Here is a 26,226-nt window from a genome sequence, read left to right as displayed (position 1 = left end):
TAAAAAGCCCAAATAACCTCTCAGTAGCAATAAAACGAGTAAGAAATGTGTTACTCCAGTAGCGTCGAGATGTGACTGATTTTTCTAACTCCTTGCTACGCATGAACTCACAATATCATTTACAGCTTTGCCATGTATGTGTATATATACTCATACATACATATGCAAATTTAAAAATGCTTTTTCTTATTCTGACTTCAAACCTATGCTTCTTGCAGTGCTGTCATAACTCATACACTTCATAACGTAACTGGCATTTCTTCTTGCAAATGGAGATGTGCTTTGGTTGTCCATAGAGAGACGATTTTATTTGCATTCACTTCTGCAGATGAGATTACAAATCTGAAGAGAAGTATAACCTGCAGGGAGTATATCTGTAGCTGGTTGTAAGCAATATTTACTTGGATTTCATCAACACCTTGAAGCATTAAAAAAAAATATATATGTTCAACAAATCAGTTGTTTGAGCCTGCATGGATTCCCATGTAATAGTAAAAAATTATTTTCTTGAAGTTTTTTCAGTGCAGTTTTTCTACGCTTACTAGGCTATGAGGGCACTCTTTCTGGAGAGTATGGCACAGACGATAATTTAGTCAGATTGCTAGAGGAAAATATACAACAGAAACTTTGGAACTTCTGTTTAAAAATAATCTATTATAGTTCTTCAATCTCTGTCACTTTGACAAGATCTAGTTTTTTGTCAGTAACACTTCTGAAAATACTCAGAAGTATGTATCTGCCTTATATTCTACCTGTAATCAAACATTTTTTTAATCTCTTAAGACTATATTTTTTACCAACATAATTTTATTTGGCAGAACAACCTAGTATGATAAAAATAGATTTGTACAATTCTGCTTGTAAAATAACAGATCCAGTATCTCTGCCAGCGCTACCTTTACTGCTAGAGCTTGGCAAAGGCACACACAGAATTACACTCACACATGATGACTCTGCCAGCAGTGCTGCGCATACCAGCAAGAAGACGAAGTCTTATTTATGCCATGCAAATCTGCACAATGCTGCAGAAGAAATAACAGTAGATTCACAGTCTGCCTAATTTAAGGAAGTCCTGTCAGGAACGCTGAGGTCAGAACCACAATCTATCATATTTCTTGTCTCTGTATTTTTAGCTTAGTTCCTGAAAAAAGATCTACATTTTCAGATAGCTCCAAGTGTGCAATGAGCCCTTTCTGCTGCTTAGAATACAAGAAAATACATCTACAAAATTTTACTATGATATGCCATAATGATAGAAGTGAGTGCTCCCCAAAATAAAAACAATCTTACATAAACACCTGAATTCTGTTTGAAGAAGTCTACAATTATCCAGGAAATCGAGAATAATTTTAAACCAACAGTACGTGAATGGTACTACAGAAATCATGCACTGTACAATGATGTTTAAAGAAATGTCTTTTTTCTATTACAAGGACAATTTTCTAGAATCAATCATCAAGTATGTAATTTATACTCCATTTACTCAATGTGGCTTTTCATTTACTGTTGTCCCCAATCCTCTATTAAATACCGTCCTAATAACTTCAGTAAGTTTTTGAAGTCATGCAACTGAAATCAATCTTACCAGATAAAACATACGAAACATCCAAAACATAAATAATAACAGAAGCTAGCATGCAAATTCCTTTTTTAGAGCTAGAGAGATCCATACGGGATGAGGGCCAACTCCTCCAATCCCCACCTGAAGAAATTCATTGTGATTAGCAGATCAGGTTCAAATACTACAGTACAGTATTTAGTAAACCTTTAATTTTTTTCAAATAGATAATTTACATCAGACCTGCTCATCTGAGTAGTTCTGCAGCCTTATGTGTGCATGTCATGCATACACAAGGTTACTTTTAGAGGAAAAGCCTTAGCCATGACCATCTGTTTCCAGATTTCAGTTAGGTAGAATTACATTATTACGATAGATCATCGTTACAAAAGAAAATAAAAGGTTGTTACCTACAGGCAGACAGTTTATTCCTTTCCTGCGCCACACTTGGCATTTTTAATCAACTTGTACATAAATGAAAAGAAAAAAAGCAGATTATCATATTGTCCTTTGTAGCTCTCTTTCAAAATCTCTTGGTGATAATCTACGAAGAAATAATAAATTGCTTCTATTGTGGAAAGGTATGTATCTGGCTTTCCTTTCTGATGACGCCAAAAGCAAGTTTTCCTTGTTTTCAACTCAATTTGTAGTAACCCTGTCAAGAACAAAAAATTGACATGGATTAGAGAAGATGGATTGGGGAACAGGATGCCAAACAAGCCTTCAGTTGTTCTGGCTTTGACTTTGTTGCTAGCCTGCTAGATGCCTGAATGCAAATAATTTCCCTCCTTCCATCTTCATTTTTCATCTGCAAAATGGTGACAATAACTTTATCTTCTTTGTGGTTCATTTCGAAATTTGATGGAAAAAATGCTATAAAATCTGGTTTACAATCCCCGGATACGCAATTAAAACCTATAGGATATCCTTTCATTCACTCCAGCCTCACTGCACTTGGGAAACTGCAGTTTGGCTGCGCGGTCTGATCAGATGGCAAAAGTAAGTCTCCCACCTATGAAAACTTAGCACTCTTCATAAAATGATGAATAAACTTCATTTTTGTAAAGTTAATAACTAAGTGTAAAACAATCTCAGTTTTGCTAAACTCGAGCATGCAGGACTCTGTATTAATCACATTTAGTCACTTATGTTACACTAAGAGACTCAAGATCTTATCAACAATATTTATGTAAGTTATAACGTTCTCATGCACGCTGAAGCCTCTCTGAGCCTTCGATTCCCTTTGTCCCTAAGTTAATATTATCAGACTGGGACAAGTCAAGAAACTCCAGTGCTGAAAATTTTAAGTAATGAGTAATTATGGCTTGTGCCTGTGGTAGTTAGTAAATCTATGGTCTTACTGCTGTGCATATTGTTATTTTAACTCTGTTGTTAATTTTCTGAAGGGGTCTTAGTAGCAGCTTGAAAATACTGTTTGAGGCAGAAATTTCACTCCCTTCCTGATCTTCTGTATTCCCAAATTTTATAAGTAGCTTTCAGAGTAAGGTTCACAGAATGGCAGAAGTTGGAAGGGACCTCAAGAGATAACTTTGAGTCCCACCCTCTGCTAAAGCAGGCTCCATGCAGCAGGTCACACAAGTTGGCATGCAGATGGGTCTTGAATATCTCCATAGAAGGAGACTCCACCACCTCTCTGGGCAGCCTGTTTTAGTGCTCTATCAACTGAACTGTAAAGAAGTTCTTCTGCATGTTTGTACGGACTTTCTGTCTTCCAGTTTTTGGCCATTGTTCCTTGTCTTATCACTACATGCTACCGAAAAGAGTCTGGCCTCATCCAACTGTCTCCCACACTTTAGATATTTACAAACATTGATCAGATCCCCCCAGTCTTCTCTAGGCTGAACAGATCCAGGTCTCTCAGCCTTTCCTCATCCTGGAGATGCTCCAGGTCCTTTATAATCTTTGAGATTGAGGCAGAAGGGATTTGCATACCTTGGATTCACCTTGTCTCCACTGTAGACTCCTAAATAATAAATCAACTTACATTATTTTAAAAAGAATGTGGAAACTTGTGATAGAATTCCCACTTATTTGCATTGCACTCTCCACTTTTGATTTTAAGGGAAGAAGAGAGATGAAAAGGACAAGGGATTTGACAGAAAAAGAGGATGCAGGGAATTTTTATATGATTTTATATACAGGTATTTCACTTAGCCATTTCTGTAGCAATAACAACTTTTTTCTTTTTACCTTGAAGTCTTTCATCAGTTATTATTTTGTTAGTTTGATTCCAGGTACTGTCAATAAATATTATTTTCTTCAGTTTATTGCATTCATTCACATTGCTTGAGATGCATTCATTTAAATCTTTTTCTTCTTTAGGCTCTATTCTTGCTTTCTTAAGAAATGGCTCTTTGGAGCAGTCATCGTCTTCATCACAAACGCCTTTCCTGGAGTATTTTTGGAGATGGAAAGCGATGTCTTTTACTGAGACTGAACTGGGGCCAGGAAAGATAAGTGCTACCTAAATGAAGAAAATTAATGAGATGTGAGTAATATGCTAATGAAACAGCAGGAGTTATTTCATTAAAGAATAGAAACTTGTGATCCCCACCCACAATCATTTAAGTCAGTAGAGGGGGAGAGTTTCTCTTTAAATATTAATATTTAAAATATATATTTTTCTAAAAGGATAAACGATTGCACTAAAATAATGAATAAAGACACTTAATTTTAAGGATGTTTAAATCTGGCCGATGCTGACTAGGATGAGCAGAACATCCATTTGAATATTTTTGAACATCTGGATATAACACCTTATTCTACACAGCATCATATATTATCTATGATCTAAGGTGCTTGAAACAGGAAATTCAAGGCACTTAGATGGTACTACAGTATTTTCAGGCTTTGCAGGACAGTCTGTAACCATTATACATCCGTAGGCCCATGCTTTGAGATGCTCAGCGTGGAATGGACTGAATAGTGCTTTTCTCTGTCTCTCCTCCCAGAAGAGAGCAGTATCAACTGCAGAAGGAGGCATGGGAGATAGCTCAGTGTTTCCCCTGCGCAAACCCCTGTTATTTATATGGAATTTCTTACTTCATGTCTTTTTTCTTTGTATTCTGGAATGCAAGGGTACTTGTAAATTGTAACATCATCAGGTGCCAGGAGCTTAGCATGCACAGCAGTGCTCTTGCCATCAGTTTCATTTGGGTGTTTAATAATGTCAATCTTCAAAGGTAACTACAGTAATAAAAAAAGAAAAAAAAACCTTATTACCACATACAAAACATATACATATACAAAACCCTATACAAAATTCAGGATAAATCCTTATGGGCATGTAATTAAGACGTATTTCCTTTAAATAGTTTTAAAATTATTTTTTTTATGTTTATAACTAAGCCAGAGACAAGTGACAAGGAGCACCTGTCAAATTCTCTCAGTTCATGTAAATACATAAGTATGCAATGAATGCAATTTGGAATGGTGTAGCACTAGTGTGGGTAAAAGCTCTAGAAACAGTTTCAAAAGATAAATAAGATATGGGCTTAATTTAAGCAATATAATGGTCTTAAAAATTAATACTCATCTGTATTACATATTCACCCTTGGTTATGGACAAATCACAGTACATTTTGTACAGGCTAGGGTTCTTACAAGCTGAAGAATGAAGGTAAATACACTTTTAAAAACAAAGTGAACTAACACTGAATGTGTTCGTGAGTGACTTCTGCTTATCTTCCCAACAATTAGGTACAAAAACATTTATGTGAAGAGTGGCACGCTGTCAGTGCCTGTACATGTAATTTCTCAAATATGAGCAATAATCTTATCTAAATAGAGTTTATTCATTCATTATCACTACTGTGTTAAAGATAACTGTTCATAAAGAATGAATCTGTAAATAAATGGTCGTAGACCATCTGTTCTCTGTCCCCAGTAACTAAAAGACACAAGAATATTACAAAAGATCCATAAGAAATATTAACCTTCACTGTTGGAATTTCTGTGGTAGGGACAGTTTCAACAGGAACAAAGCATGTATAACAATAAAACATCCTTGAACTACTGCATCGTGGGCATTTTGATCTCCCACTTTTTTTTGCCTTTTCAAGTACTTCCTGTGATGCTAACTGTAATTTTTGAAGCGGGTTATCTTGAAATGATGATGGAGTCTGCAGTTCTAGACTTCCCAAACATGCAATATTTCTTTTTGGTCCTTGAGGGTTTTCTTCATTTAGAATTGTAGATGAATTTAAAGACATGGTTAGCTGAAACAGACAATGTGGTTTATCTGTTAAGTAAAGATCTGTTATAGTATAATTTATAAGAGATTATTCTATATGATCCTATCAGCAAATGTATTTTCTGTAACAAAAAAAAGCACAATCATCTGATCCAGTTATTGTAGCACCAAAAACTCCAAGCAGACTTCAGGAGCATATAAACAGCCAGAGAGAACTTGAGATCTGTATTCTTAATGCACATACTCTGATCATTTTACCCAGATAACTTAACCTATTCACTTTTCTATTTTATTTTTTTTCTATGGGCAGGATCTACGTCTACAAGCTTGTGAAACACCGCCCAGCAGTTAATACCTGCAGCACTCCCCTTAGTTTTCAGCATGACTACTGACAAGGAATGAAACATCTACAGGGCAGAAAGCTGTAAGAGCTAACTAACCAGACCTAGATCTCTGTGCTGAAATTCATTGTGTACGGGACGCCTTCAGCCTGGCTCACTCCTGCTCCTCTCTGCTCGTCAGCCCGCGCAGGAGGAGCAGCATCCCGGAGCTGTACGCTGCCGTCTGCGCACTGCGCTGCACCACTTCAAATGAAAGCAGTAATCCCCGTGTTTACTTCTGGCTAACCGAGGCTGCCTTTTATGTCAGGGATCGCGCTTGAGAAATGATGTAACCCAACAGCCACGCTTAACGAAAACAAACAAACAGCGATTCCCCAGATGTGATCCAAAGGGAACTGTTTAGATAAAACCCAGTGTACCCTAATTGAAAAACAGCAAAGATAAAACGCTCAGCAAGTTTTACAATAGGAATTTAAAATTAATCCCAGATAAATTAAATACTTGTGCATGCTTTGATACCTCCCCCTCCTGCAGCGACATGCTTTAACTTTTGACGGGTCAGGAAAACCCACTGACATAAAGTCAAAACCCAGCGCGCGTACAGCTTTCCTCCTGCAACCTTTTTTTTTCAGTAGCCGGGAGCAAAAGCAAAGGGCCAAACGCGGCCCGCATCCCAGCACAGCGGGCGGCGGACACTACTTCCGCGACGGCAAAGGCCTCTGCAGAGCCCCCTGGCCCCGCCGCCCGGCTCCCGCCCGTGCGCCCTGCTCCCCGCTCCCCGCCGTGCCTTCGCCGTGGGTCGCGGTGCTCTGCGCCGCTCCCTGCCCCGCAGCCCCGCGCCGAGCCGGCTCCTAGCGCGCGCCGCGGCCGCAGAACGCCCCGGAACGCAAAGGGCGGGCTGCGCGCCGCGGGGGAACGGGGCCGGAAGGACGTGGCGGCAGCGCGGTTTGGCGGGAAACGGTTGCTAGGGGCCCTTAGCAACGGCACGCGCCGGCCTGCAGCGCGCGGCCTTTCGCCCTCAGCTCCTGGAACCTTTAGCGTTTCCTGCCCGGTACTTTTTTTTTCACCGAGTGTACGTAACTGCATGTTATGGCTGACGCCGAGAGCTGGGGGATTTTGTCACGGTATTTCTGTGTTGTTGTTGTTGTTGTTGTGCATCGCCCTCTCCACTTGCAAGCTTCTCTGTGGAGCTTGGGCTAAGTGAGGGCACTGCCCTGCAGTGACACCCCACGTCCTGTGGTCACTGGCTGCATTTTTAGGCTGAAATGTCCGTGCAAAAGCAGTAATTTTGGTATAGGGAATATTTATCTTGACTGAGCCAAAGGCAGTCTGCGGTATCTTAGTTGCAGGAGCCCTAAGGGAAAAAATAACATCGTGGGCAGACTTTTTGCTAGGCTGTGATCTGTTGCAGCCCGCAGACCTCACTGATGTTGGCCATATTGCAGCCGCTGGCAGAGAGCACCTGCCGGGGTTCCCTTGCTCTGCTTCAGCCCGAGCTGCTTTTCATGAGATGTACCATCTCCTCCTTTGCTTGAATGATTTCTTTGCATGCTTTACCCACCTGTTGGGAACAACAGAGGTCATCATTCAGAAGCTGTGTCTGAAATCGGTATCACTCCTCAGTATTTTATCAGGGTTGTTCTTTGCACTGTAAGCTGCCATCTTAGCCGTTCTTAGGAATGGATGCTGAATCACTTTTTGTTCTGAGTCCCTAATTTCACAATTTACTAAAGAGGTTTTTTTTTTTTTTTTTTTGAATGGGTGTTTCTTACATTCTTACATTTCTTACGTGTTCTTTGTGCTTGGAAGAAACAGTGTAAATTAATGTTTGAGTTTTTAATTATACTGAACCTGGTGTATACAAGTTGACTGATTTCAGTAAGACTTCTGCTCATCTACAATCCTCACGTTGCTGCCAATTTATAAACAAAACTGGAATGTATAAAGGCAAAGCAGCCCTACTTGGTGACACAACTTTCGCATTTTTTTTCCTGTGTATATTTTAGAAGTACGTAAATAATATAAATATCTTGCTTCTTTGCATGGATATATTTAGAAGAAAATGGAAGTTCTGCTTTTATGATTGTGTGTTCTTTAGCAAGTTTCTCAGCATTTAGGAGTGTGAAGCGATTCTTCTGGTTTTTTGCGGAAATGACTATGAACGAGCTGTATACAAGCTACCGTGATTGCCTTAACTGTCAGTTTTCATAATCCAAAGTTTAAATTTATGCTAATATGTGTTGTCTTACGGTTTTTAGGGCATTCTGGTAAGAACAGTTCTTACTGTATGTCAGTAGAAAATGCAAAAGCCTCCTTTGACTTTTGAAGAATTCCTCCAGTCTCAAGACTTGGTGAGTCTGACTGCTTGTTATTCTAACTACCCATGTGTACGATGGAGTGAACATGCAGGAGTGGGGTCATGAGCAAAGCCATGTGAATGTAAATATCGAGAACTAAGTTTGAACATAGATCGTATTTCCTAAACCCTCAGGCATTGGAAACTAAGAGGTTTGCAGCAATGGCAGCCTATCAAGAGAGTGGCCTGCTAACTTCTTTTTTTCGGAAAGGTAAACCACGGAGGAAGTTTTTTTCTGCTGTATAGCAGTTTTGTATTGTTGGAAGCATGCTTGAGTGATGACTGTGACCCAAGCTTTGTTTAAAATATTTGATCAGACCACAGCATTACTAGAGTAACACCAAGTCCTGAGCCCTAAGGCAAAATGTGCTGATGAGTATGACAGGGTGAAAAGCAACCTAGTTTTGTTTTTTAATGAGGTTGCTTTCTATTCTTGTACCAGGAAGAGTATTAGGGAAATTTTTAAATGTGCCTTTATATTTTGTTAAATAATTTAATATAATGTGAATAGCAACGATTCTTCCAAATTACATTATTTTTGAAGGAAACAGAAAATTCTTTTTGACCCGTCTACATAATTTGCAAGTATTGATTGTTTCAAAACCTCTAACTACAGAGCCATGAGGAAAATTGTTCTACTGCACTGAACCCAAACTTTTTATCTCACGCAAACAAAGAAACAAAAATGTTTAAAAATATTTTCTCAAGTGGAACATTTCATTTATAAGAATTTAATTTTTACTTAAGGACAAATTATTTAGAGGAACAATCTGATATAAAAATTGAAACATTTTAATTTTGGGTAATGTCAAAACAAAATATTAATATGTTTTAATCTTCCAGTTGGTTTTACTTGCCTTTTCCATTTTCATCCTAAAATGCTCATGTGTATTATTAGTTTGCTTTTCATTTGATTTGGCAGGGTGGAGGGACAGAATAATTTGTCTTCCTGTCCAACTATGATGGTAGAACATGCCATTGTTTTTCAGCTGTATTAGGGGGCTTAGAAACAAATTGATCATTCTGTATTAACACTTAGTATGTTATTTCAGGGGAGTAACCAATTTGATGATTGACTTCAAATGACTACCGTTGGTTTCAACAGGTTGTTCAAATGTTTAAGCAACTAGTTTTAATCCTTCACTGACCATGGAGCAGTTTCTTCTTATGCTTCCAAGGCTGTTCTCAACAGATGGAAGGCATTACTGTCCTTTCAGAGAACTTAAATTGCACATGATCTTGTTTGTCTCTTTAGAAACATAACAACCTTTTTTTTTTTTTTTCCTGAGTTATCTCTTTTTCTAACTAAAAAGTTATAGTCTTTTTAATTGCTCTGTGTATGCTATAATGGGCCTCCCTGGCCTATTTTTGTTTTTCCCTCTTTTTGAGATGATATAATCATCTCTGAATGCGGCACACGGAACAGCAGGAAATTGCAGTCTATGTTAGCAATGTTGCCAAGATCTGACGCTCTTAAATGTGTAAGTAAAATGTGTTTATTCTGGTATTGCAGCTCTTTATCCAAAATAAATTTCACAGGTTACCAAATTTAATCTTTCCATTTGTATCATACTCAGAAATAATTATTTTTGATATGTACTGATTGCAGAAGGACTGGCCAAGAGATGTCTTTTTGGATGAGCCTTATTCTTTGGTGGATAACTTAAGAAAAGACTGTTCCATCCGTGCTGTCTCTAAGAGTCTGTATGAACATGCTCCATTGACCTTCAGTTCACTCTCAGATTTGGAGAAGAGAATGAACACATGCCTTATTGTACTAAAGAAACATGCTGAAAGAATATTTTCATTACAGTGTGGACCAGCGTCTCTTGAAGAACAGCTAATTGCTCCTGAACAGAGTAATAGTCATTTCACTTTTTTAAAGTAGAAACTATAGTTAGAAAATGAGAAAAAAAAAATCCGAATGCCTTCAGAAGATGTACATAACTAGTGACTCCTACCTACTTCTTGGTAACAGCATAGAGTCATAGAAAAAAAATTAAGAATTTAAATGTAGGTAAAATTTCTAAGTTTAGAGTTTGCTAAATTCCAGAAATGTAAGTAAAGTTTATAGTGCATGTTCGAAGTTTTCTAGGTACTGTTTAAAACAAAGACATAGTTCCAGAGAATTGTTTACAGCTTTTCCTCATTTGCAAGTATGAAGTGTCAACTTTATAATTAAAACAAATCTAATAAGCTAAAGTCCCTGTGCTGGCTAGATCATAGGAATGTTTTGTTTCAGACCTAACCAAAGTGTCTATGAAAACATGTTCTCCACAGATCTTGGTGTTATGAAGTAAAGATGAGATGTGTAGAAAGACAAAAATGGTGATTTTCAAGTCTTCCAATCCTTGCAGTAGTGCAGTAGGATGATGCAGTGTCTTGTTTTGTGTGTGTATGCATCTAGACATAGTTACAGATAAATGAAATGTCTTTGATTAGAGCTTTTAGTCTATAAAATCATCAATCCAGATTCTATTTCTAGATGAAATTTGCTAATTTTTTTTAAAGAGATTCCTACTGAGCAAACTGATTCAGAAGAACTTCTGACTTGGAAGAGTGAGATGAGGAAAACAAAGGTATATTATGTAAATATGTATTTTTAATTCTCTTTGTGGGTTAGATGAGGAAGACAAAACTTGCAAGTCTTTTCCTTGGATCCAGAAGTTAGATTACATTTACCTTTGTATATTTTTGGGGTGGGAAAAAAAACAAAACAAAACAAACAGCCACATTTGGAGAAGTATTTTTTTCTTTGTATCTCTAAAGGTGTTTTGTAGTATATACATCACCTAAAGTCTCAGTTTTAGACCATTGCTCCTAATCTGAATTAGACTCAAAGTTCACTGCATGAATTTTCTTAGCCAAAAATATTATTTATATAATTGTGTGAAATAACACTAATTTTGAATTGTGAACTTAATAACTTTTCAGATTGCCAAACACGTTACTGAGGAGTCAAAAGGTAGAAATGTAGAAGTGAGCTTTATTATGTTAATTACGTTTTAAAATTACACAGCGTTCAACTTATAAAGATGTTTTGAACTGTAAGTCAAAGAAATACCTCTGATACCAATCCAAGGGAAGGAAAACTGAGATTCATTCAAACTTCAGTATTACATTTTCTAGACTGCATGAATTTAGGTGTACTGCATAATGGAAATTCCAAATACAGTGTAAATATGCTGAGTAGTTTTATTCATTTGATATATTATCATCTTCTCTTTGGAGCTTAGTTTGTGACTTTCCAATGAGCTAGGTGGGAGACCTGAAGAAAAGATGTCTGGAATTCTAGTTTGGAATATCTTGGCTCTGGTATGTTATTAACAGGTTGGTTGTTTTTTGCGATATTAATGTGAATACTGTCAGAACTGAGCCATAAATTACCAACAAGCAAGTGAGTTATTAAATAGAGTGATACATAGCTTATAAGACCATTCTATATTTGTTACTTGGTCTTTTAAAACTCGGCTAAAGATTCTGTTAAAGAAACTATTGAGATATGTAGAAGCGATAAATCCTCTGTTAGATTCTTCTGGGTCATTTGGGAAGTGTAAGAACATAAATACAAAGCATGGTTGCTCCTAACATATCTGCCAGTGGGATAGATTTCTCTAAGAGTTTTGCAGTCTTCATGTTTGAAAATTTCAAGAACATAGGAAATAAAGCCTTGAGAACCTGCACTGGTCTCTCTCCTGAGGTCCCTTCCAACCTAATTTAGCCTATGGTCCTGTGATATCAGTATCAGTTGGTCAGAAACCAAGTAACTATGGTGGTAATACAGACAAAGTACATACTGCATTGGACACGGTCAGCTAAAGAAAATACCTTAAATAACTCAGCTCATTTCAAATCAGTGCTACTCGCTAGGTAGACTCTTAAGCACAGAGTAATGTAGCAAGTCACTGCATATGCTGTATGACTGATCAGAAGTTTGTACTTGACTGGAAATTGATACCAGAGTAAATATGCCAAGTATATCGAAAATGCCAAGAAACAGTATCATCTCAAATTGAAAAAAATAATATATATAGGTTGAAAGAAGCAAAAAACCCAGCAAATATAAAAAAATGGAGTGGGTTTACTCGTACTTTCTAACAGGAAATATTTTTTTGAGAAATCTCACAAGAAACAAAGAGTGTCAAAGCTTGAAGGGATCATTTCATGTAATCTGACAGACTCTTATGGTAATAAAAGAAAGCAACTACAAAAGAAAGTATTTTTATAAAACGGAGTCACCAGCAAATGAACACTTCTGTTGAAGAATGTTTTGTAGGTATTTATTTAGAAAAATCTGCTCTTATTTTGAAGCACTGTTTTCTCAGTGCAGCATCTGTTTAACACAAAGGGAACATAATTATCCGCTTTAGTTACTGAAGATTTTTCTTTTCTTTTTAGAGTTGTCATTACCCTGGTTTCAAGGCAAAACACCTTTTAGAATTACCAAGACATTTGGAAGCTTCAAAACTTTGAGACTTAGTTGTAAAAGCTCAACATTGCCAAGTATGTACTCTTTGCTTCAGTATCCTAATCAGAAGCCGCCAATAAAGAGTATTGCAAATATCTTGACTCATTCATCTCAGTGTGTTCCACTTTCAGACATGTTTTAGTATCACTATTAGCATTTCTTGAAGTTACAAAACAGATCTAGGAGCTGTTTAATTTTAGGACTCATGATTGTTGAAGAATTCTTCTAGCTGCCCTGTCCCGTGTCCTGGAGTTGGCCAATAATAAAAGTAGTGAAACAAACAATATAAGATTCATATTAAACTTAAAAAGAATTTCAAAAACAAGGTAAACCCAGAATTACAACATAGAACGTAATTATTTTACAGTCTCCTTGGCATATATGTTACACGTCATGTTAAATGGCATGGTTTTTTTTGTTTGTTTTTTACTGTATCATCAAGTACAAAGATTCACAGCACTCAGGGAAAGACTGAACATTATGCAGTAGGAGAGATGCCTGCCTGTAACACCTCTGTCTAATTACTGCAGGAATTGTAAGCTTGTTAAAGTATGAATTTGCAGCAAGTATGTAAAACACTTGAATACTATTATGCAAATTAATTCCAAATGAATTTCTTCTGTGTGTGATCATACACTTGTACTCCGTAGCTGGGGGGCATGAGCCTCATCGCTATGAAACTGATCTTGTATTAGCATATCAAACAGGGCCTCACTGCATATGCTACTATATGCTCACGTCTCCTACCTGGGGGCATAAAAAGCGAAGATATTCCTTATTTGTTTCGTATGACCACAGAAGATAAATGAAGACAGTGTCCAGGAGCTTCTAGGTGCCCTGATAATTAATGCTAGATAGTGGCTCTTTTTCATTAGGTGAGGAAGGATTTATTTGATGATATGCTGATTCCTTCCATATGTGCGCACCCATCTTTTACTACTGATGAGGGATCCTTATTCTATCTAAGGATAAAGCTTTTGCACCTGCATCTGGACTCAATTAGCCAGGAAAATTGTAGTGGACAGTTTGGAGTATTATTGTAATTGTAACCTTTCTATTCTAATTTTCTACTCGTTTCAGTGGGGATTACCAATGTCTTCAAATTCTTTGGTTACTTCATTAGCAGACAAATGAGAAGCCATAGTCTCTTCTTGTGTGGTCAGTACTTTAATTAATGGCTGAAAAAAATAGGGGTAGTTTAGAGCTATGTCTCTGCTGTCTTTGTGATCAGCCTCAGGAAGTGATCTCTGTTCCCGTAGCCAGTTAGTTGACCCAGGGTGACTTTGTCCTTGGGAAAGGCGGTTTGTGGAGGTGACCCTCTGTCACTGCCACCCCTGCTGAGATGCACCACTCACAGCCTCGCTGTGCTTATGTCCACTGTTGGTATTGGGTCTCCATAAATGTTCAGTGAGCATTGGTAAATTTTGACGGGTTTAAAAATTTTGGCTATTTTTACTTAAATCTATGCAAATGTACCCAGATAGCCAAGTTACAAGTAATATCAAAATCCTTTTAGCACTTCTGCACTGGTTCTGGAACAACTTAGAATCAGTGCTTGCCTCCAAATGTCAATGGAAGTTTCTCTGGTGCCTGTATCTGCTCTGCTGTTATGATTAGTTACAGTATTTGTGCTCTAACGTATTTTTAATTATGTTAGGATTTAAATGCAACAAGTGTGATTTGCTGCCTTATTAATTTTGTGTAACTTAGTTTTTGTGGTTTCAACTCTATGTATTTAAACATTTTGTCTTAAATTGAGTGAAAATTAACTAAAAAAAACCAACAAAGTAAAACAAAAAAAAACATTGAAAAGCTGAGAGAGCTGCAGGTAACCAGCAAATGCTGATCTGTCCCAACTTAAGATGACCTAATGATGAGGTGCCCAAAGAACCTGCTTTTGTTCTCAGTAGAAGCTGAACATTTCCCCTGCAAGCTTTTTTTCTTCAGTATTTCCTGTCTGAAAGAAGGTTCCCACTTTCTTCTGGATTGTGTTCCAAATGAAAATCCTTGCACTTCCAATCTTTGGCTAGCTTTAGTTTGCTCTGTGGTTTTAAGATTTTAGAATTGCAGCATTCAGCGTGATCAGTATTTTATTGTTGGTTTGACAGAAGGATGCTCTTGAAGTCTGGAGAAGTTTTTTTCCTCTCAGAATCATCTGTTGCAGTGTTTCAGGATTTGTTTTGGTGGTGATTTCTCCAAAAGTTTAAGGTATAAATGAATTTGATGCATTCCTGGGTCTGTTACTATCAAAGACATAAGCTACAGATTCTACAAGCGATAGCTTGTTGTAGATTAAGACTGAGTACATCAGTTGTAGCCCCTTGACTAACTTACATGTAGCTTTAAGCAGCAGTAGTTGAACACGGGAAGAGCTAATTTAGTTACCAAGTTTATACCATGATGCCTATAATAAGCATTTAGATCAAAATTGGTTGTTTTACTTTGCTTACTTTGTGTACTGATGCTAAGACTTGCATAAGGTGTGATTTTGCAATATTTAGGTTAAGAATATAAATTAAAAATGTATATATTCTATTACCTCAGGTGATCACTGTGTTCTTTATTAAGAAAAGAAGGAAAATATTCAAATGGCAGGAGCCTGTGGTTATGTACACCGGCTTTGATTCAGTACAGCAATTAGATTCCATCTTAATTATTGGCTGATACACCTAACATATGCTTCAAATAATCCATGTTCTTAAGTACTGTTCTGAATCAGGAACTACTACAATATACTTAAAACCATCTGTTAATACGTTTAGAAGAAAATATTAGAGTTAGAGGGGAAATTATTTTAAGAATATATTTCAGTGTTGTTTCTTTGTATTGTCAGCGTCTCCCATAATAGGATACATAAACATGAGCTTTAATAACCTCATGCATCACTATATTAGGACACAACAATATATGAATTTCTGCTGATGCCTTCTTCTTGGGTTTATGTTTCCCCCTTTGAAGCCTAATGAGGAAGATCAGGACCACTTTTTGGACAGCATCATGGAAAGCTTTGTGGCGCTTTTTAGTCCTGTTCTCAGGGATAATAAAGATTCTTTTTTTCAGGTAAATGAACACTTAGTAATTCCATGGATATATAGAAAGATGCCGTATTTTGGCTCATAGAAGTATTAACATGTCACATAAACAAATCCACATGTATCCAGGTTGATAGTGTTTGGCTACACAAGGGAGCTGCATGTATGTAGAAGAGAGAGGACAGACAGAAATATTGAGGAAATCTAGAAATTATCACTTCCTTACTATGAAGTTGATTTTTTTGGCTCATATAATGTGTGAGTAGAAAAACGATGTTAAAAGATGAGAAATTTCCAATTTTCTTGTTTTTATTTAGCTACCATGATCACCTTACTATTATCAAAGAATACTTTATCCTAATTTTAGCCCTAATAATTTGTTTAAATCACTGTCCTCTCATTCCATCTTGACTGGGAACTTTGACATTGGCTGAGCACGTTATTGAGAAGTGTGTTCACTTACTGCTGGTACAGGTGCCTAATGTTTCGCCCAAGTAATAGGAGATAGTGCTGTTCTTTTTTCAGAAGAATGACTTTGCAATTACTACACTTCACTTGAATATTTTTACAGTAGCTAAAACAGATTGTAGTATGAAAGCTTTTTTTGTAGCTTTGTTAGACACAGTGTTATTCTTATTTTGGCAGGTGTATCCTGATTGCTTGTCGCAAGTCATTTATATCACTTCCTGTGAAGCATTTCCTGAATCCCTTAGAAGATTTGATGATGATTCTATGGACAGATTGGTAGAGTTAATTTTTCAATGGATATGAGGTACTGGTGTGGGTTTTTGTTGTTGTTGTTGTTTTGTTTTTTTGACCAGACCACCAGATGTGCATTTCAGTGAGAATCTACTGCTTCCCCCTCCCACCTCCATAGTAATAATATACATATCCATAAATATATTAAAAAAAAAATCAGTACTGGAAATGCTGGAAATACTATTGTCAAAGCTGGCATTTTGTGCTCTGATCTAGTAATAACGACGATGATAACAACATCTTAATTCTGATTGTTGGCATATAAACATGATTAAACATTGTAAAACAGCACTCTGGAAAGGAAACAAAGAATCTGAGCTGTCTATCTATGGCATTATTTCTCTCTTTTTAGTTTAAGAAAAAATAAAACTGGATTTGACCTTTCAAAATGCTTTTGGCAAAAACATATGGAGCAAACTATGTCTATAACATACTTTGATTGCTAACCTGTGCTGTATAAATGTCTTGGCAATCCGGTTTAGTATTCTGTTGTCTGAATGCAGCTGATCCTGTGGAACCATTCTGCATTCTAATTATTTATTTGAACAGTGAGATTGGCTGGACAGGACCTTCCAGTGTTTAATAATGATGAAGTCTTGCTGTGAATATGAGAAATTTTGGACAGCCTGCTTACCTTTCTATCTTACTATTGTGATACAATTTAGCTACAGTTTTGCAACTATTCCCATGTAAGATGATTGAGAATTAAATATTTTTCCCCATTAAATTAAGCAATTTCAGTGCACAGTTAAATCTGAAAGTCCAAACTCCTTATGCGTGTTGTATTAGAACTACGAGTATAGCGAGAGCTCTGATGTCACTGAGTGTTTCAAAGCTGAGTGGATGGCAACTGATAATCTTTTTAGAGCTGGTGACTATCAGGATAATGCTGAAAAGAAAGTGTAGTATTTTTAAAGTTATGTATACGCTCTAATCCAGTCCTTTTATTGCAAGTACAGTACAAGAAAAACTGTATTAATTACTGAAAAAGCTGCTGAACATAGTAAGCATAGGTTGCTTTTTAGTTAAACAGAAGACTAGGAGATCTTCCCCATTGATATTAGTAGATGGCCTTGAAGTTCTCTCTCTATTAAAATCCCCAAACCAGAAGAAAGGTATAAACACGCATACAGGATTCCTGACTGTACCTGCTTCTCTTGGAAATGGTATTACCATTAAATATCTCCATGTCTTAACAGTGTTTATGATTCTTAGATTGTATATGTTATTTAATATCCATTTCAAAACTTAGATTTAGAGTAGATTTCTATCTTTAGTTCTCGTTTATTTAGATTTCATGACAATGTGGAATTCATTATCTTGTATGTTGAAGCTGATTGACAAATGCAGTAGAGATGTGTTTTTAAAGTAGGCACAAAATACAAAAATATTTTCTCCAAACCTTTCTCTATGTCAGTCAGTGTTTCTTGGGCAGAATTTTCTTTTTAGTTACAGACAGAGAAAATTATGTATAGAAATAAAAATACCCTGAAAAATCTAATTTAAGGAAGGTTTACATATTTCAAGGTTATATGCACCAAACCTCAACTGGGCCTTTAACTTGAAAGAGCTGCATAAACCCACAGTGAAATCTGTAATGTGTAAAAATAGATAATGGATAGAATTAACTGAAATTTAGTCAGACTGGAAAAAAAATCCTGAGAAACAAGGATATCGCTGCTATGGCAGAGATTCTATATCTGCATGAAATTTATAGTGTGGGAGCTGTGCAAAATTCTACTGGAATGAATGCTGAAAACCACTGACTAAAGTAAATTATGTATTGCTGCCAGAATAATTCACAACCTCACAAAAAATATGCAAATGTATTAAATTACTGGAATTGGAACAACCACAAAATAAGGATATTTATCCGTGTACAAAATCAAGCAGAAGTAGAAGGGAGATTGCAAAAAATCTCCATGAAGACACTGGTTGCCTTTAAATATACGAATATAATTGTTTTAGTTATCAGACTTTGTTCCTTAGCTTAAGGTTGAGCATAAGCATAGCATTGTTTACATTGGAGACGAGAAAGAAAGTAATTTTAATTTAAATTGGGGTGAATCACAGAGCACTTTTCAAAGTAACATCAGCATTTTTCTCAATTCAATTTTTGTTTTTTGTTCTTTTTCAGGTCTAAGGCCAAGGAAATGTGTATGGAATAAGTGGAATCTTTAAGGTTACCACTGTAAATTGTAGAAGCGAAGGTGCTACTGCTGACATACAAACTAGTGAATCTGCCAGCTCTGCAGCAGCTCGTAAGTCTTGTAAATATTTTTAAATTCATAATGCACATTATGTTTATGCATACTGTAATGTAAATTCTTGTACATCACAAAATCTAATTGTCAACATAAATTACTAGTAATATTTTCGCTTTATTTTTGCACAGAATCAAAATGTCATAGCAATTAAAAATAAATGGATTGGTCATTTCCTCTAATCCTATTAACAGCTATTTTTTTTTACTACTCCTTTCTGTAGCACATGGTTCTCATTTTCATTCTTTCTTCTACCTCTTTGTCCTCCCTGTTCTAGTGAATCAGATCTGTGGCTGTATTATTCTATGGTGCTAGACGGGTGTTCTTTGTCGTCGCTGCTGTATTAACATCTTACCTCACAGTTCTTGTGCTGATGCTGCTTCTCACTTGCTCCCTTTCTGAATGTGTGATCTGATGTTTTGTTTCTTCAAGTTAGCCAGATTATTCTATCTTCTATCATATCCCCCATGTCTGAAGTTTCTGTTTTCCTTCCTCCTTTATTCTGCCAGTCTTTTCTTGCTACTCTTAGTCTTCCTTCTGCCCCCAAAGCTTTTATCTGCCTTTTTTTTTCCTATCCTTTTTTTCATATGCTCATGCGGTTATGTGCTTTTGTGGATTTAGATCGCTCCACCATGACCAAGGTAAGGAAACCTTATTTTTGTTGTAAAACAATTCAGAGGTAAACATCTGTGAGAAAACTTATAAATTTGCATGCAGGATGTCATTTAAGGCAGTGACGTCTTTGATTCTTTACTTTTGCATTTTTAATGTATAATTGAATACATAAAATAGGAATATTCGTAGCTAGTCTTAAAGATAAGCTGAAGAAAAAAATTAGAAATTCTTTAGTGATGGAATCAACCTGAATAGGGTAGGATGTCTGTGTGCAGATCCCCAGCCACTAGCATTTTCAATGATACTACTCTGACACATCTTCCATACAGTTACGTTAAATGGTTAGGAAAAGATAGAGGCTTCTCTCATATTTGTTAAGGAGAGAACGTTTGGAATGTGCTGTACTCAGGAAATCCTGAATTAGTGAAATACTGCACACATATCAGAGGTAAGGAAGTCTTCTAGCGTGTGCCATCATTTCTCCACAAACCTTCTCTTGAAATGTAGATGTAAGACAACTGTGTGGTTTTTTATGGGTGCAATGGGCTATCTAAGCAACAAGGAAGAGTTGCTCTTGAGAGCTCGCTGAACAATTTGGTCTCTACAAATGAATGCAGCTTTACAGAATCTTTATGTGGATTGGCTATGCACCTCTGTGACTTAATAAAGTCAACTAGTTCACTGTCATTATATATTACCTGTTAGCTTTCCTGAATAATTTTCCATTTTTTCCTTTAGTAGTTCTTTTCGAGTACAACTGAAGGGGAAAAAAAAGGGAGAGCCACTGTTTCTTTTAAATTGAAAGTCAGTGTTACTCTCTTCAAGTTACAGTCTTGAAAGGAAATTCTTGTTTACAAAATCCACTTTTTGTGTGTTGCTCTGTTTGCAGCACAGGTTTTAGAAACAGAAATGTATTACGTTGTTGAAGACAATCATCAGAGGAACATTTGGGTTTAAAATATAATATGCTTTTACAAAACCAGAAGCCAGTGGAAACATTTGCATGATTTTTATAAATTGCCATGGTTTTCTTCCGGTATAATCATGTTTCCTTTGCCTTTTAGACCTCGGTCATTACAGTACTTTGCTAGTATGTGAAAAATAAGAATATGAAACTCAGTAGAAAGTGATTATTTGCAGAGCAGGTTCAATAAATCACCTCAGTTGTTGATTATAATAATACTTCTGGCCTGAGTTTGTTTCATTGACAGTATTTTTTGAAGTCACTGAAGCTATTGTGGTCTTAATGCTTCTTTGCAAAAGAGGATAGAATGACTTGTTTTTTCCTATGAAAATATAATAAAAGGGAGAAGCCTTACTATTTTAGCTCTTCCTATTATTATCCTATTCTGTGCTCTACCACAGTGCTTTAGGCTCGCAAGGCACTCTCAGTTTTGTTTAATAGTCTCTTGTTCTAATTTATGAACACTGAGAAGCTTGTTGCTTGCCCAGATCTACTTTGGTGCGTAATGTCCCATGAAACCAATAGGAATAGAGTGTATAGGCAAGTTAGCTGTCATATTAGTGTATTGTGTCTTACACAAGAATTGAGCGTCCATGGTTTCCACATGTTCAAGTTCATCTGGAGATCTCTTGTACTGTTCCTGTACTATGCAATAATATCACAGCAACTCAGTTAGCCATAAACAAGCTAACCTTGTTAGCTAGCTTGAACACAGACAGCAGTCTAACCATGACAATATGGTGTCCTGTGTTATGATCGAAATCACTGTGAATGTGGGCAGAAATTCAGAAACATCCTCCCTGCTGACTTGTGCCCTGCTGAGATTATTACGGTGATTTAAAGCTAGCGTGGAAATATGTTTAATGTATTAGCAGCTCACATCAGGCTTGTACCTCTTTTACTTACATATGGAATGGGACTTTGAGAATGGCTTCCTTAAAGTTATGTATGAAATTTATAGCAGAACCAAACTTCAAAGGCCAGTAGATGAATCATGACAACTCAGCAGTCACTAGCTGATGACTTGCTTTCTATCTATCAATACTGATGCTGTCCGAGGTAATAATGAATTGCGAGAGAACAGGGACTCTTCAGCCTGGAGGAGTGGAGAGTCAGAAGGCATCTTATCCATATTTATAGAAACCTGAAAGGAGGATGCAAAGAAGCTGGTACTAGGCTCTTCAGTAGTGCCCAGTGCCAGGACAAGATGCACAAACTGAAACATATGTTCTGTCTGAACATCAGGAAACCCTTACTGCGCTGGTGACTGAGCAACGGAACTCTCCTCAGACTATCCTTCCTTGGAGACCCTCCAAATCCAAGTGGACGTGGCTGTGGGCAGCCTGTTTTTGGTGGCCCTGCTGAGCAAGGGGGTTTGGACCAGAGGTGCCTTCCAACCTTGAGCATTCTCTCATTTTGTGATTCTGTATTGGACTTCGGTTTGAAAACATTGTGAACTTTGTGACAAGTATATGCATTATACTTCATTCTCATCAGGAAGTAATTTTCTCTGAGTTGAGCCCTTTTTTCCTCCTCTATATTATGAGTCAATCTTGTCAAGTGCCAGGACTCTTAGTAAAAGCATTTCCTAATGAAAGAAACCTATTTTGGTGAGCTATCATCTGCCTTCTAAACAGAGTTGGAGAAAACCTATTTTTTATGTCTGGAATCTAAGCAGGTTTCGAATTGTCTGGAATGCTTGAGATTTACAAGCTAGCTTTCCTCAGCCAGGTATTGCGAAGTTCTTTACAGAGCTTAGGTTTTAACACTTGATGGGTTTCAGTTGCCGTATGACTGATTTGCAAATCAATCAATTTGCAATCAATTTGGTTTGCAAATTTTTCTAATCAAAATCTGCAGCGCTTTTTTATATAAGACTATTCAAATATTTCTGGATTTCTGCTTTGAAGACAGTTCTAAATGAAAGGTATTGTGAAAATTGATACACTGGGTGGATCTGATCCTGCTTTCTGTTAAACTTTTCCACTCTGTACTAGAGTAGAACAAACTAGGATGTGTTCCAGCCTTTAAGACTGTTTGTTAAAATGCCAGAAAAAAAATTGAAGAGAATCCATGAACAAGGGCAAAATTCTGATTTTTTTCTCAATTACTACATCTCTGTTACTAGGTCAGCGTAATGAAGGTATTGCAACATGCTAGGCCATATGACTGTGTGCTACTGCAGGGATTTGAGCTGGGGCATCTTTTCCTGAACCATTCACCTATGGGCTGTATGTCAGATATGACAGTAAAATGTAAACCAGCTTTGGCTTACCTAATAAGGATGGTAGTATAATAATCCATTATATAAAACATAGAGCAGTACGTGCAAATTACCTTTGGGATTCAAGAATTGCTTGACTGTATGCTTATATTCTTGCACAACCTAATCAAAAGATCTTTAGAAGAACCTCTCTGTATCTAATTTAAGCGCTTTTTTTGGCATATGTTTGCATATGAATGTACATACTTGCACACAAGTTTAAACTTCAGTTGAGCTTTTAAGCACAGTCTTGTAGGAGATTTTGCTCTTTCCATTTTTATTTCAAAGCTTCATCTAAGCTGATTTGTATCTAGAAACTTTTGCTAGTATATTAATGTTGATTGTGAATAGGAACTTTATTTCAGTGTTTATGTATTCACAGAGAAGCGCAGACGGTTTTCAGCAAAAAATATTCTCGGATAGTACAGACTATTGTTTCCCCTGAACAAGCAATAGATAAAGCAGCAGAAGCACAGTGGAGGTTTACTGATGTAGTTGTATTGACAAATTTTCTGCATTGTCTCGTTCATACCTACACTTCAATTTTTGATATGACTAAGTCAAAATCCACAAGTAATTTCCAAATTATAATATTCAATAAGCAAATATTGTTAAATATATACATATTTCTTAAAGAGAATTGTTGCAGGCAGTTCTGTGTGAGTGCAGTTACAAAGGTGTCTCAATATGTAGAAAAAATGTTTGTGTCTACATACCTGTGCTGAAAAGTAGAGCATTTAAGTCCATTAGTAATTAGACTCCATCCCAAGTTGGTAATGATCATGCAACAGCTGTTTTAGCTAAATTTTGGTGATCTTTGAGCACAAATCACAATGCTGAGAAAACTTGTAGGCAAACTGAACAGAATGAAGTAACTCTTCAGGCACGTAGGGCTTAGTTGAACACTTTGATACCTAGAGAAGTAAAATATCTCTTCTTCATCATGTCACGTGGATCTGGGCTGGTGTTTCAGATTAGCCATATGGGTTCTTACACTGCTCTGTGAGCATAGGTTCCACCATCTGAGGATTTATTCTGCAACTTTCTTTTACCTAGTATAACTCTGAGCTGCTATTAAATCAACTTGAGTGTGTGGCAAAGATTTTTTACGTTTTTGCATTGTTTCCTTTGAGATGTCCATTGTGCGATTCGCTGCAGGCTGTCATTTTTGTCTGCCATCCAATGTATGTTGGCAAGAGGGTTGTGTACTAGACTTTGTGTCTGGTCACAGAAAAAAATTCATGCGTCTCAGCCAGACCATTTTGTTATTTCTTTAGAATTAAAAGCATATGAAACAGATGCAGCTTAATAAGTTCTTTTTTTTTTTTTATAAATAACATTTAAATAACTTAAAACAATAAAGTTCAAATACAACTTAAAATAAAGTTTAATGCTGTAACAACAGAAAAAGCATGTATAACGTTGGAAAAAAAAACAATATTAAAAGCTGTATGCCCTAACAGGAATTATACAAAAGATAGGATATGTTACATAAAATACCTTAATATGTCTGAATTTTTGCTTCGTCGTTATATAAATTGTTACTTTGTGAAGAGTGAGATGAAGTACGTTATTTATTCCTATTATTTTACATACACTATTTTGAAACATCTTTTAGAGCAGCATTAAGTATTTGTTTCATTAATAGATAGGAACATTTTGTAGTAGAGTAAACTTATTTTTTCCAAACTAACTCTTTTATCTGAATGCAACAATAGACATTTACAAGATTATATATTTTTTTTCTGATCATATAGTTTATGTATAGGATATCGGTTTCTTGGGGGAAGTATTTAAAATACTGCTCAGCCTCCACACTTACTATTGACTTGATAATCTGACAACTCGTTCCAGCAGCCTTAAAGTCTGACATATTTTACACAACATTATCATCTGCTTATTATTATTATAGCAGCCATATTTAAGAAGCAGATTGTTTTCTGTTTTTTTTGTGTGTTTTTTTTTCTTTTAAATTAAATATTATCAGATAATCAAGTCATGACTTATTCTTCAGGGTAAATTAATTTAAGAAACTACCCAGTTAAAATGACTAAGATAATGATTGTACAACTCTTTAGAATTTTTTACAGCTTTTAGTTAGGAAATCTGGTTTTGTGTATATTTTCAAATCTTTTCCATGTAGTCTCTTAAAAATAAACATAAATGCGCAAGTCCAGCTTGTTCAGTTTCTCAGTAGTATTCCAGCCTCTCTTGATACCTTGTCAAATAATCTTCTTAAAAATAATCTTCCTGCTGGAACTAGTTCTTTACAGATCATGTATGATTAGGATATTGCCAGAGGAAGAAAGTGGGATGCTCTGTGTTCTTTCTTTGTTTTTTTACCCTTCATGGGAACACCTTTGTGGTTTAATGTAACAAACATCTCTTTTCCTTTGTGTGTCCATTTTGCAGAAGCATATGTATTATAATGATTTTCTTCAATTAGTTCTATGAAGTTGCAATCCTCATTGCATACTTTCTGTTGAGAATAAACAATTTAGAGTAAAATAAGTACAAGAGCTTTTAAATAGATTCATAGAATACTTAGATTGGGGCAGATGGGAGAAAAAGATGCATCATACAAATGACATATTTTTAATGTTATGAATATTAAATGAATTGATAGATTAGTAGTAACCAAATAGTATTATTAACAATGATAATAAATAAATTATGCTTCTGAAGCCTGAGTATTGAATACTTTAGCTTTATATATCTATTCCCTGTTAAAATTTCACATTTTAAAAACATACACAAACTCCAATAACTGAATTTTCAAAGTGAGTATGAAATTCATACACACATGGGATACATTTTAATTTTTTAGGAGTTTATTTCGTACAAACTGTTTCTTACAAAATAATGACGTATGTTTTTAAGATAGTTCACGATGATTGTGAGAGAAGTTAGCGTGGAGGTTGCTTAGATGATTGAGGAGAATTTAGCACCCATACCTTTCCATAGAGTCTTCCTGACTTGTTCATTGCTAGAAAGTATTCACTTTCCACTCCTTTGATTGCCACTATTCCAACTGCCACTGTTCGGATTTCTAGAATACCTGCGAAAGTACACAGGAAAAATTACACTAATGCAAAATATCTTTTCCAGTCAACCTGTAAGATTTATAAATTTTAAATATCTACTGAAATCGAGATGTTAGTATAAGAAATTTTTATATTTTCGAAGAATCGGTGTATCTTAGAATTTATCATACTCTGGGTTTCATTTAGAAGAATTATATCTGTAGCCATCAAGGTTCAAAGAATTTGTGTAAAGCCTTTATTTTGAAGACACGTGTAGCTGTATCACAAGTGAGCAAGTGTAAAACCTTAGTACTTGCAAGTGATAGGAAACAGACCACAGTGTCTTACCTAAGATAAAATATTTGTTTGA

General features: G+C 36.2%; 3 protein-coding genes across 20 annotated transcripts in view; 1 reads left to right on the top strand and 2 right to left on the bottom strand.

The window, feature by feature from the left end:
- DTWD1 (DTW domain containing 1) lies at positions 790–6,082 on the bottom strand. The gene is made up of 4 exons (XM_021407952.1): positions 5,515–6,082; positions 4,622–4,765; positions 3,770–4,043; positions 790–2,213 (listed from the first exon to the last, which is right to left on the bottom strand). Exons 1-4 carry the CDS (start codon positions 5,788–5,790, stop codon positions 1,984–1,986), a joined length of 924 nt encoding a protein of 307 aa, XP_021263627.1. The 5' UTR covers positions 5,791–6,082; the 3' UTR covers positions 790–1,983.
- Positions 6,926–26,226, top strand: part of FAM227B (family with sequence similarity 227 member B) — a 121,202-nt gene continuing 101,901 nt past the window's right edge. Inside the window, exons 1-11 of one of the 15 annotated variants that reach the window (XR_002442044.1) lie at positions 6,928–7,236; positions 8,371–8,463; positions 10,078–10,327; positions 10,980–11,047; positions 11,728–11,798; positions 12,867–12,971; positions 14,017–14,094; positions 15,045–15,144; positions 15,895–15,996; positions 16,614–16,740; positions 18,865–18,988. Coding sequence is in view for 5 of the 15 variants with exons in the window: in XM_021407965.1 (XP_021263640.1) it covers positions 8,413–8,463; positions 10,078–10,327; positions 10,980–11,047; positions 12,867–12,941 (444 nt within the window). In the remaining 10 variants the exon portion in view is untranslated. The other 14 variants (XR_002442041.1, XR_002442043.1, XR_002442048.1 and 11 more) reach the window with 14 other exon arrangements.
- FGF7 (fibroblast growth factor 7) overlaps positions 24,197–26,226 on the bottom strand; it is a 29,419-nt gene continuing 27,389 nt past the window's right edge. For all 4 annotated transcript variants that reach the window (XM_021407955.1, XM_021407956.1, XM_021407957.1 and 1 more), the window contains exons 3-4: positions 25,788–25,891; positions 24,197–25,312 (exon numbers count right to left, since the gene is read on the bottom strand). In XM_021407955.1, the coding sequence (XP_021263630.1) occupies positions 25,118–25,312; positions 25,788–25,891 (299 nt within the window). In that variant the 3' untranslated portion in view covers positions 24,197–25,117. The remainder of the gene's footprint in view (positions 25,313–25,787; positions 25,892–26,226) is intronic.

This window comes from Numida meleagris, chromosome 9 (genome assembly GCF_002078875.1).
Source record: "Numida meleagris isolate 19003 breed g44 Domestic line chromosome 9, NumMel1.0, whole genome shotgun sequence".
Classification (NCBI taxonomy): Eukaryota; Metazoa; Chordata; class Aves; order Galliformes; family Numididae; genus Numida; species Numida meleagris.
The sequence above is the reverse complement of the archived record's forward strand: the minus strand, read 5'-3'. Positions and strand labels throughout refer to the sequence as shown.